Source organism: Annulohypoxylon truncatum, assembly GCF_022578515.1.
Source record: "Annulohypoxylon truncatum strain CBS 140777 unplaced genomic scaffold F4807scaffold_5, whole genome shotgun sequence".
Lineage (NCBI taxonomy): Eukaryota > Fungi > Ascomycota > Sordariomycetes > Xylariales > Hypoxylaceae > Annulohypoxylon > Annulohypoxylon truncatum.
Genome location: NW_025953791.1, coordinates 1,033,923 through 1,048,159, shown reverse-complemented (window position 1 = coordinate 1,048,159; position 14,237 = coordinate 1,033,923). Strand labels below are relative to the sequence as shown.

The 14,237-nt window shown below is 50.1% G+C and overlaps 3 protein-coding genes across 3 annotated transcripts; 2 read left to right on the top strand and 1 right to left on the bottom strand.

Annotated features, from left to right (window-relative positions):
- The first annotated feature begins 3,422 nt into the window (after positions 1-3,422).
- F4807DRAFT_312648 (FAD-binding domain-containing protein) lies at positions 3,423-5,347 on the top strand. The gene has a single exon (XM_047995082.1). It carries the CDS (start codon positions 3,598-3,600, stop codon positions 5,143-5,145), a length of 1,548 nt encoding a protein of 515 aa, XP_047857670.1. The 5' UTR covers positions 3,423-3,597; the 3' UTR covers positions 5,146-5,347.
- A 74-nt stretch (positions 5,348-5,421) lies between these two features.
- Positions 5,422-7,280, bottom strand: F4807DRAFT_312642 (uncharacterized protein). The gene is made up of 2 exons (XM_047995081.1): positions 6,944-7,280; positions 5,422-6,888 (listed from the first exon to the last, which is right to left on the bottom strand). Exons 1-2 carry the CDS (start codon positions 7,082-7,084, stop codon positions 5,590-5,592), a joined length of 1,440 nt encoding a protein of 479 aa, XP_047857669.1. The 5' UTR covers positions 7,085-7,280; the 3' UTR covers positions 5,422-5,589.
- Positions 7,281-10,793: 3,513 nt separating this feature from the next.
- On the top strand, positions 10,794-13,997 carry F4807DRAFT_312620 (uncharacterized protein). Its single transcript, XM_047995080.1, has 5 exons — positions 10,794-11,077; positions 11,181-11,873; positions 11,933-12,252; positions 12,314-12,658; positions 12,755-13,997. The coding sequence occupies exons 1-5, from the start codon at positions 10,913-10,915 to the stop codon at positions 13,554-13,556; spliced, it is 2,325 nt and encodes a 774-aa protein (XP_047857668.1). The 5' UTR covers positions 10,794-10,912; the 3' UTR covers positions 13,557-13,997.
- Positions 13,998-14,237: the final 240 nt, after the last annotated feature.

Genomic DNA, 14,237 nt, shown 5'->3' with positions numbered 1-14,237 from the left:
CCATTCCCTCTTATATATATCCAAGTCTAACCATATCCAATTATTCTCCAAAATAAAAAACTTCTAGTCCAATTATTTATGAAGGTGTTTAAATATTACAATAGCTTGAATTATGATTTAAACTTTCAAGTCCATATTTTGTGAATGAGTCTCCTTGGTTACCAACTTACAAATAGCGCGATACCGTGCCCTAGCAACGCATTGGACACCTAAAGTCACCTACCAAGGACCGTAACGACAGGCCTGTGCGTTCCGTACTGACAACCTCTAAAAAAATAAATGCTCAGGGCAGTTGCACTAAATCTTCCAACCCTCCTCAACGCTTCATGCACTTTCAACTTCTTGTCAACGCTTATTCACGTCCCTTTTGAGCAGCTAAGTCGCCTGCGAAGGATTAATACCGCGTGTGTACTTAATAGTCGCAAGATTAAGAAGCAATTATTTACCAAATTCACTTATGAAATATCTGGTAATCGTTTTGAAAATCCTGGAGTCATTCTTTACTTATTATAAACTTCTTTTAATCACATTGGCTATCTATCTTCTTCTTACCTTTCTGGATACGCCTGTATTAGCTATCGCCGATGAGGACACAATGTCAATTAAATCCTCAGAAAGCGATAGCTTCAAGGCATCGTCGCCGCGGCTATCATTGCCCGATAGCCGTTTAATCCGCGCGGATGTACCATCAGGCTTATTATCAATCCCTCCCGGCTCACCTCAAGCACTTAGTCATGCTACCAAGAATGCCAGCATGTCAGCTATCCCCGAGTCTGAGCCACGCTTCTCGCTATCCTCTGTGTCTGGCATTCGCCAACACAACAGTCGATCCAACACAATCAAGTCCATTCAGAACATCCAGGACTATGAAGGTCATCCAGGATGGCGGCCAGGTGCTGAACCTGGCATTGACCCTTCAAAGCCGGATGGTGGGCAGGGCACAGTGCCTAACTTGCAGGCAGAGTGCCAGATCACAGTCATCGACTTCTCACGAGAGACCTTACAGGTCCACAGATTAGATAACCAGCAATTGGTTAATTTCATCAAGATACCGCAGCCCAGATGGGTAGAATGCCGCTGGATTAACGTTAACGGTCTGTCGTGGGATGTAGTCCAAGCATTGGGCTCATATAAGAGCCTTGACCCTCTCAACATTGAGGACACAATAACCACAAGCAATCCTCCTAAAGTTGATTGGTAAGTATACCTCGTTACGATCAATGAATATGATTAACGATCGACTCTAATTACCTTATAGGCATCACGACCAAGCTTTTATCACTCTTACGTGCCAGAAATTGGTTCGTGTGATACAAGATGAGGATTATGACGAGGGTAGTAATGACACATGGAGTGTACGAAGTTTTGATTCGGTAAAAGGCGCGGCGAAGAAAGTTCGGACATGGTTCGGCGATAAAGACATTGAGGATTCGACGACGCCTTCTGACCTCGAAAAAGGCCCCCTACCTCCCCCTCCTCGAGATACCTTTGATCTCAACAAACTTCGCACACTGCAAAAATACCGCGCCTCCCCAAATACCGCCCGTAATGAGTATATGGAAGAGCACTCAGCTCTTGCTGCTAGAGGCTTGGCAGTGTTGGTAGAACAGGTGTCCGTGTTTATGACCACGGACAACACTATTATCTCATTCTTTGAGCAGTCCGCCAATGATGTAGAGAAACCCATCTTGGCTAGGTTGGCAGGCCCGTCTACGATCCTACGACGATCTTGTGCTACGTCGATGGTTATGCAAGCCATAATTGACGCCATTATCGACATGGCTATACCTGTCGCCGCGTGCTACGCCGACGTATTGGGAGATTTGGAACTAGATGTTCTGGAAAAGCCCATGATCAAGGATACCAAGAAGCTCTACATCATTATCGCGGAAATTAACAAAATGTTCAGCCTTGTTAATCCGATTCAGACGCTTGTCAAGACTCTACGCGATAGAGCAAAGCTAGCGCAGAAAGGTGTTGCCACGGCAGAGCTCCAGAACACATTTGGGGGTGTTACTATCTCACCATCAAGCTACCCCTACCTCGGCGATGTTGTAAGTACTTAATCGACATTACTAAGTCATTACGATATCCCTTCCCTTAAAGTATGCGACTAATTCTTTTCTTCTAGTACGACCACTGTGTCCTTGTAACAGGCGATCTCGACACACTCAAACAAGTGGCCAAGAATCTAGTCCAATTAATCTTCAGTACTGTGTCGACGAAACAGAGTGGCGTTATGAAGGCTCTTACGGTCATAGGCACCACTGTGCTTCCGATGATGCTCATAACAAGTTACTTTGGGCAGAACTTCGAGCAGTTTCCAGCAGTCAAGGATCATGGGGTAGAGTATTTGTAAGTTTATCTTCTGCCCGGTCCGGAGTGCATACCTTCGATTGTGGTATACTAACAAAGCATAGTTGGCATATTGCTATCCCGGTCGAATTGGGAACTATTCTTATTATCAAGTACGAGACAGTACTTGAATGGTTGAAATGGTTCTTCCAGCTCTGTAAGAAAAGACGGGCAAAAAAAGAGAAGTGGGTCAAGATCCAAAAGATTGCCTAGTCGACGAAGCTTGACAGCTACTGAGAGCCAGTTGATAATTACCCCATTTCATGAGCTGCGAGTCAGCCAAGACGCATTTAATTAGCCTCTGCATTAGGTGAACGATGCGAAAGGTGGATGATCCGGCGACACGACAATACGAGAACTACTTGATACCCTTTGGAATGGTGAGAAATATTGCGGAGTTGAGGGGATAGTCGGGAGTGAAGATAAAGTTGTGGGACGAAATAAAGATACGAAATTACGAACGATTACGAGGCGGCAGCGAACTACGAGACGGGTTTCACCATTAACCTCCAAAGCACTTCGTAGGGCTGGTGAGTCAAGCTACCTGTCTTTTGTCTCCAGTGAGATTGCCCCTTAGCTATAGTTTATTTGCCCTCTAAAAGGGAGCATGAACGAGTCCTACCACATTTCTACCAGAACTCATGCGCTAGTGGCATATGAGACTGTTATTATAGGTTACCTAGCTGGTAATCTTCTTAGTCCCGACATGTGTTGTTAATATCTTGACATATATCCATTGCGTAGATTGGAGGGCGATTGGCTAGCTTGAAAGTCATGCCAATTCACAGCCACTTATCCTTAAATGTGGGAAATGTACACCCATCTACTTAGGAAAAGATATACCCGCCCATATGAATGGTAAGACTTTCTTAATCTAAACCTAGCTAGTGTGGGAATTTTCGAATTTTGGGAAATAGCAGGACTCATTGAGGAATACGAATATTTACAATGATCAAGTGATCTAACATGGTGAAATGGTAGGTATTTTTCGTCTTCATAGTATAACTTTCTATTCATTTTAGAGGAAAGCCCATTGAGTCCATGAAAAGGAATTTGGAATCCTATTACAATAAGCAACGTCTTCAACCCCGAGAGTAACACGATAGGGGTAGGGATTAATCCGCGTCAGCTGTTCCCAGCTGCAAGCTTGATTAGTCAGCTCGGCTTATTATGTTTCATAATCTAACAGCACGGTGACGCGAATCTTCACTGTTCAACTCAGTCTAACAGACGCGTCGATTAATGATTATGGAAGCCCACAATGGCGCGGTAGCATCGATCTCCGAAAGGTTACGGCAATTCTACGCGCAGCGCCGGCCGTTTCGCGTTTACCATGGCTCTACGAATAGTACCCGGGTGGCCGACAAGAGCCGCGACAATACAGTAGACACCAGCAAGCTCAACCATATCCTAGAGGTTGACGAGGATAACAAAATCGCACTGGTCGAGCCAAATGTGTCAATGGACGCGCTGGTCAACGCGACCGTGAAGCATGGGTTGGTCCCACTGGTTGTTATGGAATTCCCCGGCATCACCGTAGGCGGCGGCTTTAGCGGCTCCGCTGGTGAGAGCAGTTCGTGTCGCCACGGACCGTTTGATTCGACCATCAATTGGATAGAAATCGTTCTTCCAAATGGCGACATATCAAGAGCTTCCAAGACCGAAAAGCCGGATCTCTTCTGGGGAGCCGCGTCGGCTTTCGGAACGCTCGGCATCGTCACGCTTCTCGAAGTTCAGCTAAGAGACGCCGCTGACTTCGTCGAGCTGACGCATTACCCGGTGGGTGGCGTCCCGGAGGCCAGCAAGAAGATCCAAGAAGAAGTCGCGAATCCTGCTGTCGAGTTTGTCGATGCGATCGCGTTTTCGCCAAAGACAGCCGTCGTGTGTTCCGGTCGCTTAGTCGACGCCATACCCAAAGGTGCCAAACCGCGGCGATACTTGCGACGCCACGATTCGTGGTTCTATCTCGACGTGCAGAAAAGAGCTGAAAAATCGAAACAACCAGTTGTTGATTACGTTCCCTTGATTGACTACCTGTTTCGATGGGATCGTGGCGGATTCTGGGTGGCTAAATATGCCTACAAGTACTTCTTCACGCCGTTCAACCGAATCACACGCAGTATTCTAGATACGTACATGCACGCCCGCGTGATGTACCATGCACTGCATAAGAGCGGATTATCGGATACTTATATAATCCAGGACGTTGGTGTGCCCTACAGCGCTGTCGACGAGTTCTACCGTTGGGTAGACCAGACCCTTGGCATCTACCCCATCTGGCTGTGCCCGATCCGCACGCGGCGAGACGCGCCCGACTCGGCGCACGGCCTGCATGCCGATTTCGCGGATCCCAAGGGCCCCGAATTTATGCTCAACTTCGGCATCTGGGGACCTGGCCCGAGCGACTACGAAGAGCTGGTGCGTTTGAATCGGGCAATTGAACAGAAATTGCACGAGTTAGGCGGTAACAAGACGTTATATGCGCAGGCTTATTACACCGAGGAGGAGTTCTGGCAGTCATATAACCGGCCTGCGTACGAAGGTGTTCGCGAGAAGTATCATGCGGCTCACTTGCCAAGTGTCTACGACAAGGTCAAGGTTGACGAGTATGCGAAGAAGAAAACTATAGAGAACTCGAGGATGCCTACGGCCCTCCGCCATGTTAGGCCTTTCCAGGGCTTGTACGGTGTCTACAAGGCATGGCGCGGCGGCGACTATCTTTTGCAGAAGAAGGGGGAGACGACTAATGCAGACGGGTCGCCAAAGCAGGATTCGCAGGGGTTAAAATGAAAATTTAAAGAAATCAATGGTCTCCATAGGTAGTTCTAGATTGTTGTTCGCCTATAAATAATGGTAATAATAAAAAAACGAGAAAAAAATGGCAGGATCAAAAGGTGAATCGAACCTACGTATGTTGAGGAAAACAAAAATGAGAAACCAACATAGAATGCTCATGATCTTGCTTCACTTGAAGCAAACACCACTTGGTACCACTGCACTATATGTTGATTTCACATGGAAGTCTATGCTTTGTTTATACTTATTAACCCTCTGCAGTTTGTCAGGTATCAGATGAGTCATAGCAGCCGTAAGGTACTCTACACACTGTATCATCACCAAAGGTGGAAGAGACCAAACAATGTTTTGAAGTATTTCGTAAGATTATATCTATCCCGCTAAGACTAGTTCAAATAATCAACCCTTCGCCTCCTTTCCCGTTGACGGAGTCCTCCTTTAGGAAGACAGCTTAACAACATAAGCACCACGCTCAATCGTGTTGATCATGATGTACCCGCTCTTGAAGTAAGGGTAGTGGCTCCAAGTACCCTGGAACTCGATTTGGCCACCGCCCTCCTCCTCATCGTCCTCGGGGTAGATATCGAAGTAAGCCACCTCGCTGACGCTCTTGCCAGTCGGATCGGACGGGATGGACGAAATATCTAAGATATGCAGGCCGCCGCCGTAGTTGCTCTGGTACACGAAGTCGCCGTCGACAAATTGGTTGTGGTCGATGCCCTTGCGCGAGGCCTGGTAGTAGCCCGTCTGCTTCGGCGCCTCCAGCGACGAGATGTCCCAGATATACGTGATGGGATACCCCGCGGCGCCGAGGCCGGCGCCGTCGTACTCGTCGTACTCGTCGTCGAGCACGAGGTACTGCTGCCACTGGGTGTCGAGCACCCAGCCCTGATGCGTGTAGCTCGCGCCCTCGTAGGACGTGCGCGAGATCACGCTGGGCGCCGCCTTGTCCGTCACGTTGTAGATCGTCAGCGTGTCCTCATTGTAGCCGTAGCAGATGTCCTCGCCGACGTACTTCTCGTCGGGGCCCCGGTACACGAGGCACTGCGCGTCGTGCACGTAGCCGTCGGCCGCCGCGCACCCGGGCGAGGTGAGGTTCGACAGGTCCGACAGGTCGATGAAGATCAAACCCGAGGCGCAGCTCGAGTTGCGCGGCTGCGCGCCCGACGCCACCGCGTAGTTCAGCTCCTCGTTCGTCTGCACCGTGTGCGAGCGCCCCGTCGGCAGGCCGTCGAAGTACGCGATGTCGTCCTCGTTGTTGAAGGTCACCGGGTGCGCCGGGTCGACGTCCAGCAGCTTCGCCATGTCGAACACCTGGATGCCGTGGTTCACGGCCTCGGACCCGACCACGATCAGGCTCTTGAGCCCCTTGATCTCGCGCCATAGCGACGGCTGGGCGGTCGGGTATTGGGGTAGCCGGCCCAGGTACACGAGCTTGCCCTCGGGGCTGATCTCCGCGAAGGCGGCGCCGTCGGATTGCGCGATGGCGACGAATTCCCGGCCGTCGGGGCTCGTCCATCCCCATGATCCGGAGCCCTCGCCGCCGTTGCTGCCGAGGTCCGCGTGCGATTGGAAGTCGTACAGGTCTAGCTTGCTGCACTTGAAGGTGTAGAGCGGGTCGCCGGCCACGAGTTCCGCGACGCCGTCGGTGCAGGGGACTGAGGCGACGGAGGCGTCCATGCTCTTGTATTGTGAGGAGTCGAAGAGTCCTTGGGCTCTGCGGCCGGCCCAGTATGACTAGCGTACTGTTAGTATTGTAGCGGGGTTTGTTTCTTCTCTGAGAGTTCCTTACCTCTTTAGTCGCCATGATGGTCTCGTGTCGGATGCCGCTGTCGAAGAGCTCTGCGGCCAACGTCTCGTCTGGCGCCATCTCCTTGGCTACCGCGTAGCTGGAGAGCGCCGCGAGGGCGACTGCGTTCAGAGAGTACCTCATCTTGGTTTGGTGTTCTGTCCCGGGGTTGACTTTGCGATTGCAGATCCTTGTGATCTTCGTTTTTCGGGCGTGAGGGACAGAGGAGAGGAAGCTGGCTGAGAAGTTAGGCGCTCCCGGACGATCCTTAAGTATTCATGCCGCGAACGCAGACCAAGGTCCCGACGATAAGGCGGTTCGGGTCAAGATGCCGTAACCCCAATACTGGACCATCGTATATCGACGAGGGTAGCTTCGTCTTGGGCAATGGCATCATGAGAGAAGATACTGTCGTAGCATCTCAATCTACCCAAAGCGGTAGGTGCACAGATTTAATTTGTAGAGCGCCCGCGGCATCAGTCGAATTCTGGTTCTTTACCCCGGCAAATTCGCTGTGCCCAGCCCTTGGCGGACGACTCACGCCCACCATCTGATTAGGACGCTTTGAAGGGAATCGACGGTTTCTATAGACAAGCCCTGCTCCGCCCAGCCTGCGCTTAGGCCATGGTTTGGCCAATCGGCGAAGGTATCTTGGTTATATAGCATATGATGCTGGAGAATTAATAAGGTTGGCATCTCTGCCGTTGCCCCTATCAATTGCCGAGAGAGGCAGGAGCACAATCAAGCATCCCCACGTCGATGGAGGCTCTTGGCGGCTCTGTTTCCTGCGTGACCCTCTTGCTTGGTTGGAAAGATGGACGTCGAGGCAAGGCGGTTGGGGGTGAGGAGGGGAGAGATGGGGTCTTGAATGGGACGACTGGCTAGGTATATCCTATGCGCACGCACGCCATACACATGCGCGGTTGTATCAATGAAATCTTTCGCGGGCTAGATTGCGATCAAATTATTATCGCCGTCGACGTAGCAGAATCGCATCGGTAACACAATGAGAAAGGGCCGAATTTCCACTCGCGATCTTATTCGAAGATAAGTTAGTGTTGCGGTTATCCCCCCGTCCGGACTTTGACGCCGATGATCCTTCAGCCTCCGCGACGAGGCGTCCGGGGAACGCAAGATACCCGCCAGTCAGATATCACCGGATACCGTTGTTGTGCAACCTCTCCAATGCCAAGGTCCGCTGGCGATCTTCCCTGTCGATCTGCCTCGAATACGGGTTCCATCGGGCTGACGAAGCCGGGGTCGAGCAGCCAATCCCGTTTCCGCTTAGGGATGACAGAGTCCCGATTCAGGAAACTCCTCGTACGACACTCGGTCAGCGAATCGACTAGCCATCCTAGGAAGCTCGCAATAGTCTTCTACTTCTTGGGAGCCGATGCTTAAGGCGACGGACTTGCTTGGCGGTGAATATTCAAGACTTCTAGAAAGGGACTCTAGATTTATCTCCTTTCCGCTGGGCACATTCGTTTTTTTCTCTGCCTTCCTAAATTCGCAGCAGCTGAAGTCTAGAAAAGGGGCTCGGTCTTAACTCTAGCGACGGCTATGACCTGCATAGGAAATTCAAAAGCTTGATATTCACTCGTAAAAATTAAAGTAACCGATGTTTAATTACCGCTTCATAAACACGTATTCGGACTTCTAAAACGGCATGGCGAGAATTTTCAAAGAAAGTCGATATAGCTCTTGGAATGTTCAAGACTTTCGCGGTTGTATTTGGGAAGTCTTAAGTCTCTTCTGCCCTTTCAAATTGAGCAATAGTTGGAAACTGTGTACAGAGGGTACTCGGCATAAGTATACTCGCAATCTCATAAAGAGTCTTCGAAATTATAATTGATTAAAAGGCTTGCTTCTTATGTCGAAGGTCATGCATGTCTGGGGATTGCCTGCAGCTGTAAGCTACGTCTCGAGTGGAGGTTGGAAGCAAGAAGCACGCTGGTAGTTCGGTAGTATGGAGCGGGGAATGACATTGTTCAACCCCTAAACCTCCTCTAAGACCCTTTAAGGGTCTTCGGCCCCTTATATATTCGTAGATGTTACACAAGACTGCAGCCACAGCGCTGCTAGCTACCTAGTAGCCACTTGCTCTTAGCCCCTGACTTGGCATATCAGAGATTAAATTCTTAAAGAAATTTATATCATGATACTACACCTAGTAACAGTAATCTATAGATTTGTTTTCGTCCTTCTTCTAATCTACCTATTCTTTTGGTATGAAATGTTAAGGGTACGAGCTCGATTTGGTACATTTAATAGGAATATGGACTTGGTACCTGCTTACAGGACCCAGGGCCTTGGTTCTTTTGAGATGAACGAAGTCAAAATGTAGGTATGTATGTCATTATATATCTTCCTACCGGCATAAGTGTGCGACGGTCTAGTCCCAGTTGTGTATGATGGGGGAATGTTCTAGTCTTGTTCTGAAGGAAATGGTCATCGTCGATGTCTTTACCCATTAGGATCTAGTACCTAGGTAATTATCACTAGGTACAAGGGAAGGGGTTTTCAAGACCTTGTTCGCTTATTCATGTCACCTTTCACCACTTTTAAAGTTGCTTAGTCTGGAAGATGATTTGTTAGAATATGTGAGATGATAGTCACTTTCGTAAAGCAGTAAGCTAAACCCCTATTTTCTGGCGATGTGGTTCTTCTGCCGAACCCCCTATCCGTCTGCACTGCTCAGAAGTCGTTGAGTGAGCAACACTATTGTATTTCTATAATGACGAGTAATTTTCTAGAAGAATAAACACGAAAAACGAAAGAATTGATGTCCAACGAAGTCTAAGGTATCAAAAGGAATATTCCCTATTTGAACACATACTGCCACCCCTGTATACTCAGTTGGCCCTAAATTCTTACTTAAGTCTCTAGTCTGAGGCAGGTCATAGGGGTCATAGGTAGTATACGTGTGTGTAACCCCACGTGGCGCGCCAAGCCCTCACGTCAATCAACAACTTAAGCGCTATCGTACTTCTTTCAACCTTCTCCTTTACAACATGGCCGATTCAACCTCTTATTTGACCAGGTCTAAATCCACGAAAATGTTTCCGGTAGTCAAAGTGTCGATATTTCGACGACTAATCCGTACAACAGGTAATTTCGCTGATCAAGTTCTAAGACTCTTACCAGGCGACTAGCATATGCATATTAGATCAAATAAGGACGTAAAATCTACACCGTTTAATCAGGCTAACCCCTTTCCGCACAAGTCTACCTCACTAAACCCCAAACCTGCCGAGAATAAACGAACATCGCGGAGCGCTACGGTGGATAAACGGTAATAAGCGCATGATATGCCTACACTAGTATATGACAATGGACAAGGAAGATTGTCCAGTTAGATGCCGAGATAAAAGGTGGTGAATGGAAGATAAAGGAAGGACATGGACCGAGGGTATCAAGATAGGTACGTATACTTTCCTATCGACCATTATCACGAATATTCAAATTTGTTTGCTTCTTCTGCCTATATTTACTTGGCGAAGATGTTTCATATTGGTGTCACAAGCATGGGTTAATAAAATCTTCAGCGATGAATTACTTCACGATGCCAAGATGGGTAGCTATACATGAACCAAAGAATATTATTTGTGGACATTTCTCCGTGGTTTAACCCCAGACTGGTTAGACTGACAGCTTACCGACTTGTCGTGCAGTAGGAGGTATCAAGCTCGTATCTATCCTGCTATTTGTGGTTAGGCGGTACATTATGCATTAGGTACCTAGAACGCCTTAGAATAAGACTCTGGGTGGTGACCGGAAAAAACTCCGCAAACGCCCACATACGGTTGCGCCTGTCTGCGCCCACCATACCTTGGGGTCCGGCGGCGTTTGGGCGTTAAGTAACTTTGAAACCATCTATATATCGACATATCGATATATCACGTCACCCAAAGCCACGGCCCCGAGGGTGTCACTTGTACAACATCGCCTCGGGGAGACCGGGATACCCCGATCATGGAACGTGAGGGAAGCAGCTCAGGTCCTAATAAACGCCGTCTCCTTCCACTGGCACCGGCTCCCGCAAGCGGTTCGGGACAAGGCGCAGGTGCGGGAACTGCCACAAAAGGAAGGAGGCAGGTCACGGCGGCGTGCGAAGCATGTCGGAGAAGAAAGTCAAAAGTAAGGATGAAATAGGAAATACTCACACGTGATGCCGGAGAACGGTTGGCATCAAATCTTATATTAAGCTACACTTACTAACTCGTCGTCTCGTCTTCCGTAGTGTAATGCTGAGCGCCCAAAGTGCAGCCTCTGCGTTAGGCATGAAACGGAGTGCAAATATGCAACCGCTCCGACGGAGACACACTCACAGGCATTGAAACGGAAGCACAGCGAACTCCAGGATCGCATCACTCCATACGAGGAATTATTCGACATCCTCAAATCTAAATCCGAGACTGAATCTCTCGAGATCCTGAAGAGGATCCGGTCCGGCAACGATGTTGGATCTATCCTACGCCAGGCCAGGGATGGCGATCTCCTGATGCAGCTTTCTTTGGCCCCTGAAGCCCGTCGCCGATACGAATTCCCCTATATATCCGATATGCCCCCCTCGATCATGGTCTCAGATAACTTGTATCTACGCTCTTTCATCTACGAAACCACATTCCACGCTCATCCCACTCATGGTTCTGCACTTGATACCTATCGTGAAGGGTACGGTGATGACAGATACCTCAAGCCGTATCATGCAGCTCAACTTGTTGACCCGAGCTTCTCCGACCTTAAAATCTCAGAATGGACTCCTGTGATAAAGGACGATCACATATTAAGAAGGCTTCTCCACGCCTACTTATACTATCAACATCCTTGGACCGCCGCATTTCACATGGATTATTTCCTCAAAGACATGATTTCGGGACGGACACGATTCTGCTCAGCTTTATTAGTCAACGCCGTTCTTGCCTCTGCATGCGTAAGTTCTCCGCCGATAAATCACCCCTGACACGAAAATCTGTAACTAATTCTACGTAGGCCATGAGCCGTGAACTTCCAGACCGAAATAAATTCTGGGTTCCCCAAACCCTCGGCTACCAATTCCTAGCCGAAGCAAAGAGGCTTTGGGAAATCGAAAGCAAGTGTGTGCCTGGTAAGCTAACAACGATACAAGCGTCCATCGTCCTCAGCATCGTGGCGACCACCACCGCCATGGATAAGGTCGGCACGTCATACTTGCTCCAAGCCATGGCCATGGCAACCAACCTGAACCTGTTCACTCCTACCTGCGGTACGCGAGATGGGGAAATGCGAAGGGCGCGAGCATTCACTGCGTGGGGACTATTCTGCTGGCAGGGGTAAGCGTGCTTAAAACGGAATGCCCCTTTTGTAGTTCTTTACTAATTGACCATATTCAAGGTGGCAACGTTTCTACTTCGGCCGGCCCCCTCTCCTCGAAAAACCCCCAGCGTACCCTGCTCCAGACCCGATGCTCGACCCCAAGTGGTACGGCGAGGTATGGATACGCTACCCCCTGAGCCAGAACATATACCCGACAAACCTAGGCTGCACCATCAAAGCGAACTTCGAGCTACGGCAGCTGATGAACGAGATGGGTTCCGAGCTCTTCGAAGAGAATGGCCCCCCTCATATGAACGCGGAGAAGGCCCTCGAGTGCAAGTCCAAGCTGGACAACTGGTTTGCCAATCTTCCAGAGCCTCTTATGCCTACTAAGGTCGTGCTGCCGGATCATATCAAGATACAGTAAGTATAAATACATCTAAAAACGGCTACCTACCGCCACCCTCGTCACTATTTCTGCAAACTTGGCATCAACTAACCCATCTCCCTACAACCCAGCATAGAATACTACGGCACCATGATAACCCTCGTCCGCCTGCTCGCCCAATGCGGCACACCCCTAGACCTAACCTGGCAAAACGTGATCACGCACTCGGAAGTGCGTCTCGAGACGCTTCTGCGACTGTACTACCTGCGACACAGCTACGAGTCCTACGACCCTCTGCTAATGCACTGGCTCATGTTCCTGGGCGACTCGATCCTGCTCAAACTCGACACCCCCACCGCCGCCCTGCCCTCCCCTCCGTACCACCCGCGCCCGAACCCCGAATCCCTCCGCTCGACCCTGATCCTCTGCGCCAAGGGCCTGTGGGACCAGTCCCGCAACTTCCACATCGCCGTGCTGCTGTACCGGCTCCTCCGCGACCGCATGAAGGCGAACGACCTCGACATCCTGCGCACCCACATCTTCAGCAGCTCCAGCTCTTCGCCCTCGCCGAGCGGCGGCGGCTCCGGTGGTAACAATAACAACAAAAACAGCGGCGGTAGCAGCAGCAGCAGCAGCAGTCCCTCGACCACCAGCGGCGGCGCCGCCGTCGTCGTGGACGACGACGACGAGCCGCTCATGACGCAGTACGTCCAGGCGCAGTGGCTCGCGCCCATCGTCGCGCCGGCCGACACCGACGGCGACGACTCGTCGAAGCGCACGCTCGACTACCTGCTCCGCGAGTATGAGAAGCTATCCATCGACCGGCGGGGGGAAGCCGTCGACGCCGACGCCGAAGCGGACACCGAAGGGGACACCGATGCCGACGCGGGGACCGAGCTGCTGAGGACCCCGCCCCCGCCCAAGCACACCTGACTCTCGCGGACGCTGGTCTCGGAGTACCTCACCCGCGTGCTCGGCTCCCGGTTCGGCGACTTCTTGCCTAGGATGAAGGAGCTGATGGAGAGCTAGGTGTAGTAGGCTGGGGATTGGCTTAGGTTTTCTGGGGAGGTACCTTGCTTGTTTGCTTGCTTGCTTGCCTACGTACCTGGTAGGTGGGCAGGTATTAGTAGAGGTACCGAGGAAGCTATATAGATCCCCAAGCTCACTGAGCAGCGGGTGGTATTCCGGTTCCGGCGTCCGATGGATTGATCCAATCTGGTCATTTGACACCATTTGACCACACCTACGATACAATACATAAAGGCTCGGATCAACTCAGCTAATCCACGGCTCTACTATTCTGGGATACGTCCGACAAACCCGTATACCCGCATAAAGAGCCGTAGATCGCTTGAGTTGATCTGAGCCTTGGACACGGCACAAGCCATTTATAAGCTCTTTTAGGAGCTAAACTTTTTACGATGTATTTCACGATATATTGATACACGACTTACGATACGATGGATGAGACGTTGTGTACGAAACGCAGCTACGAATCTACGAATTCGACGATTCATTTCTAAGATTGGTTATTAGACACATAGGGGTAGGGGGTAGGGGGTGTTTGGAGGTAGATTTTCGATATGTTTAAGATGAGATCTGCGAAGAAAAAAT

Bases quoted from the DNA above. Each gene is read 5' to 3' on its own strand.
- F4807DRAFT_312648 (XM_047995082.1), top strand. From the start codon at position 3,598: ATGATTATGGAAGCCCACAATGGCGCGGTAGCATCGATCTCCGAAAGG.
- F4807DRAFT_312642 (XM_047995081.1), bottom strand. From the start codon at position 7,084: ATGAGGTACTCTCTGAACGCAGTCGCCCTCGCGGCGCTCTCCAGCTAC. The intron at 6,889-6,943 runs GTAAGGAACTCT...ACAGTACGCTAG, and splicing joins CCATCATGGCGACTAAAGAG to TCATACTGGGCCGGCCGCAG.
- F4807DRAFT_312620 (XM_047995080.1), top strand. From the start codon at position 10,913: ATGGAACGTGAGGGAAGCAGCTCAGGTCCTAATAAACGCCGTCTCCTT. The intron at 11,078-11,180 runs GTAAGGATGAAA...CGTCTTCCGTAG, and splicing joins GTCGGAGAAGAAAGTCAAAA to TGTAATGCTGAGCGCCCAAA. The intron at 12,253-12,313 runs GTAAGCGTGCTT...ACCATATTCAAG, and splicing joins GGACTATTCTGCTGGCAGGG to GTGGCAACGTTTCTACTTCG.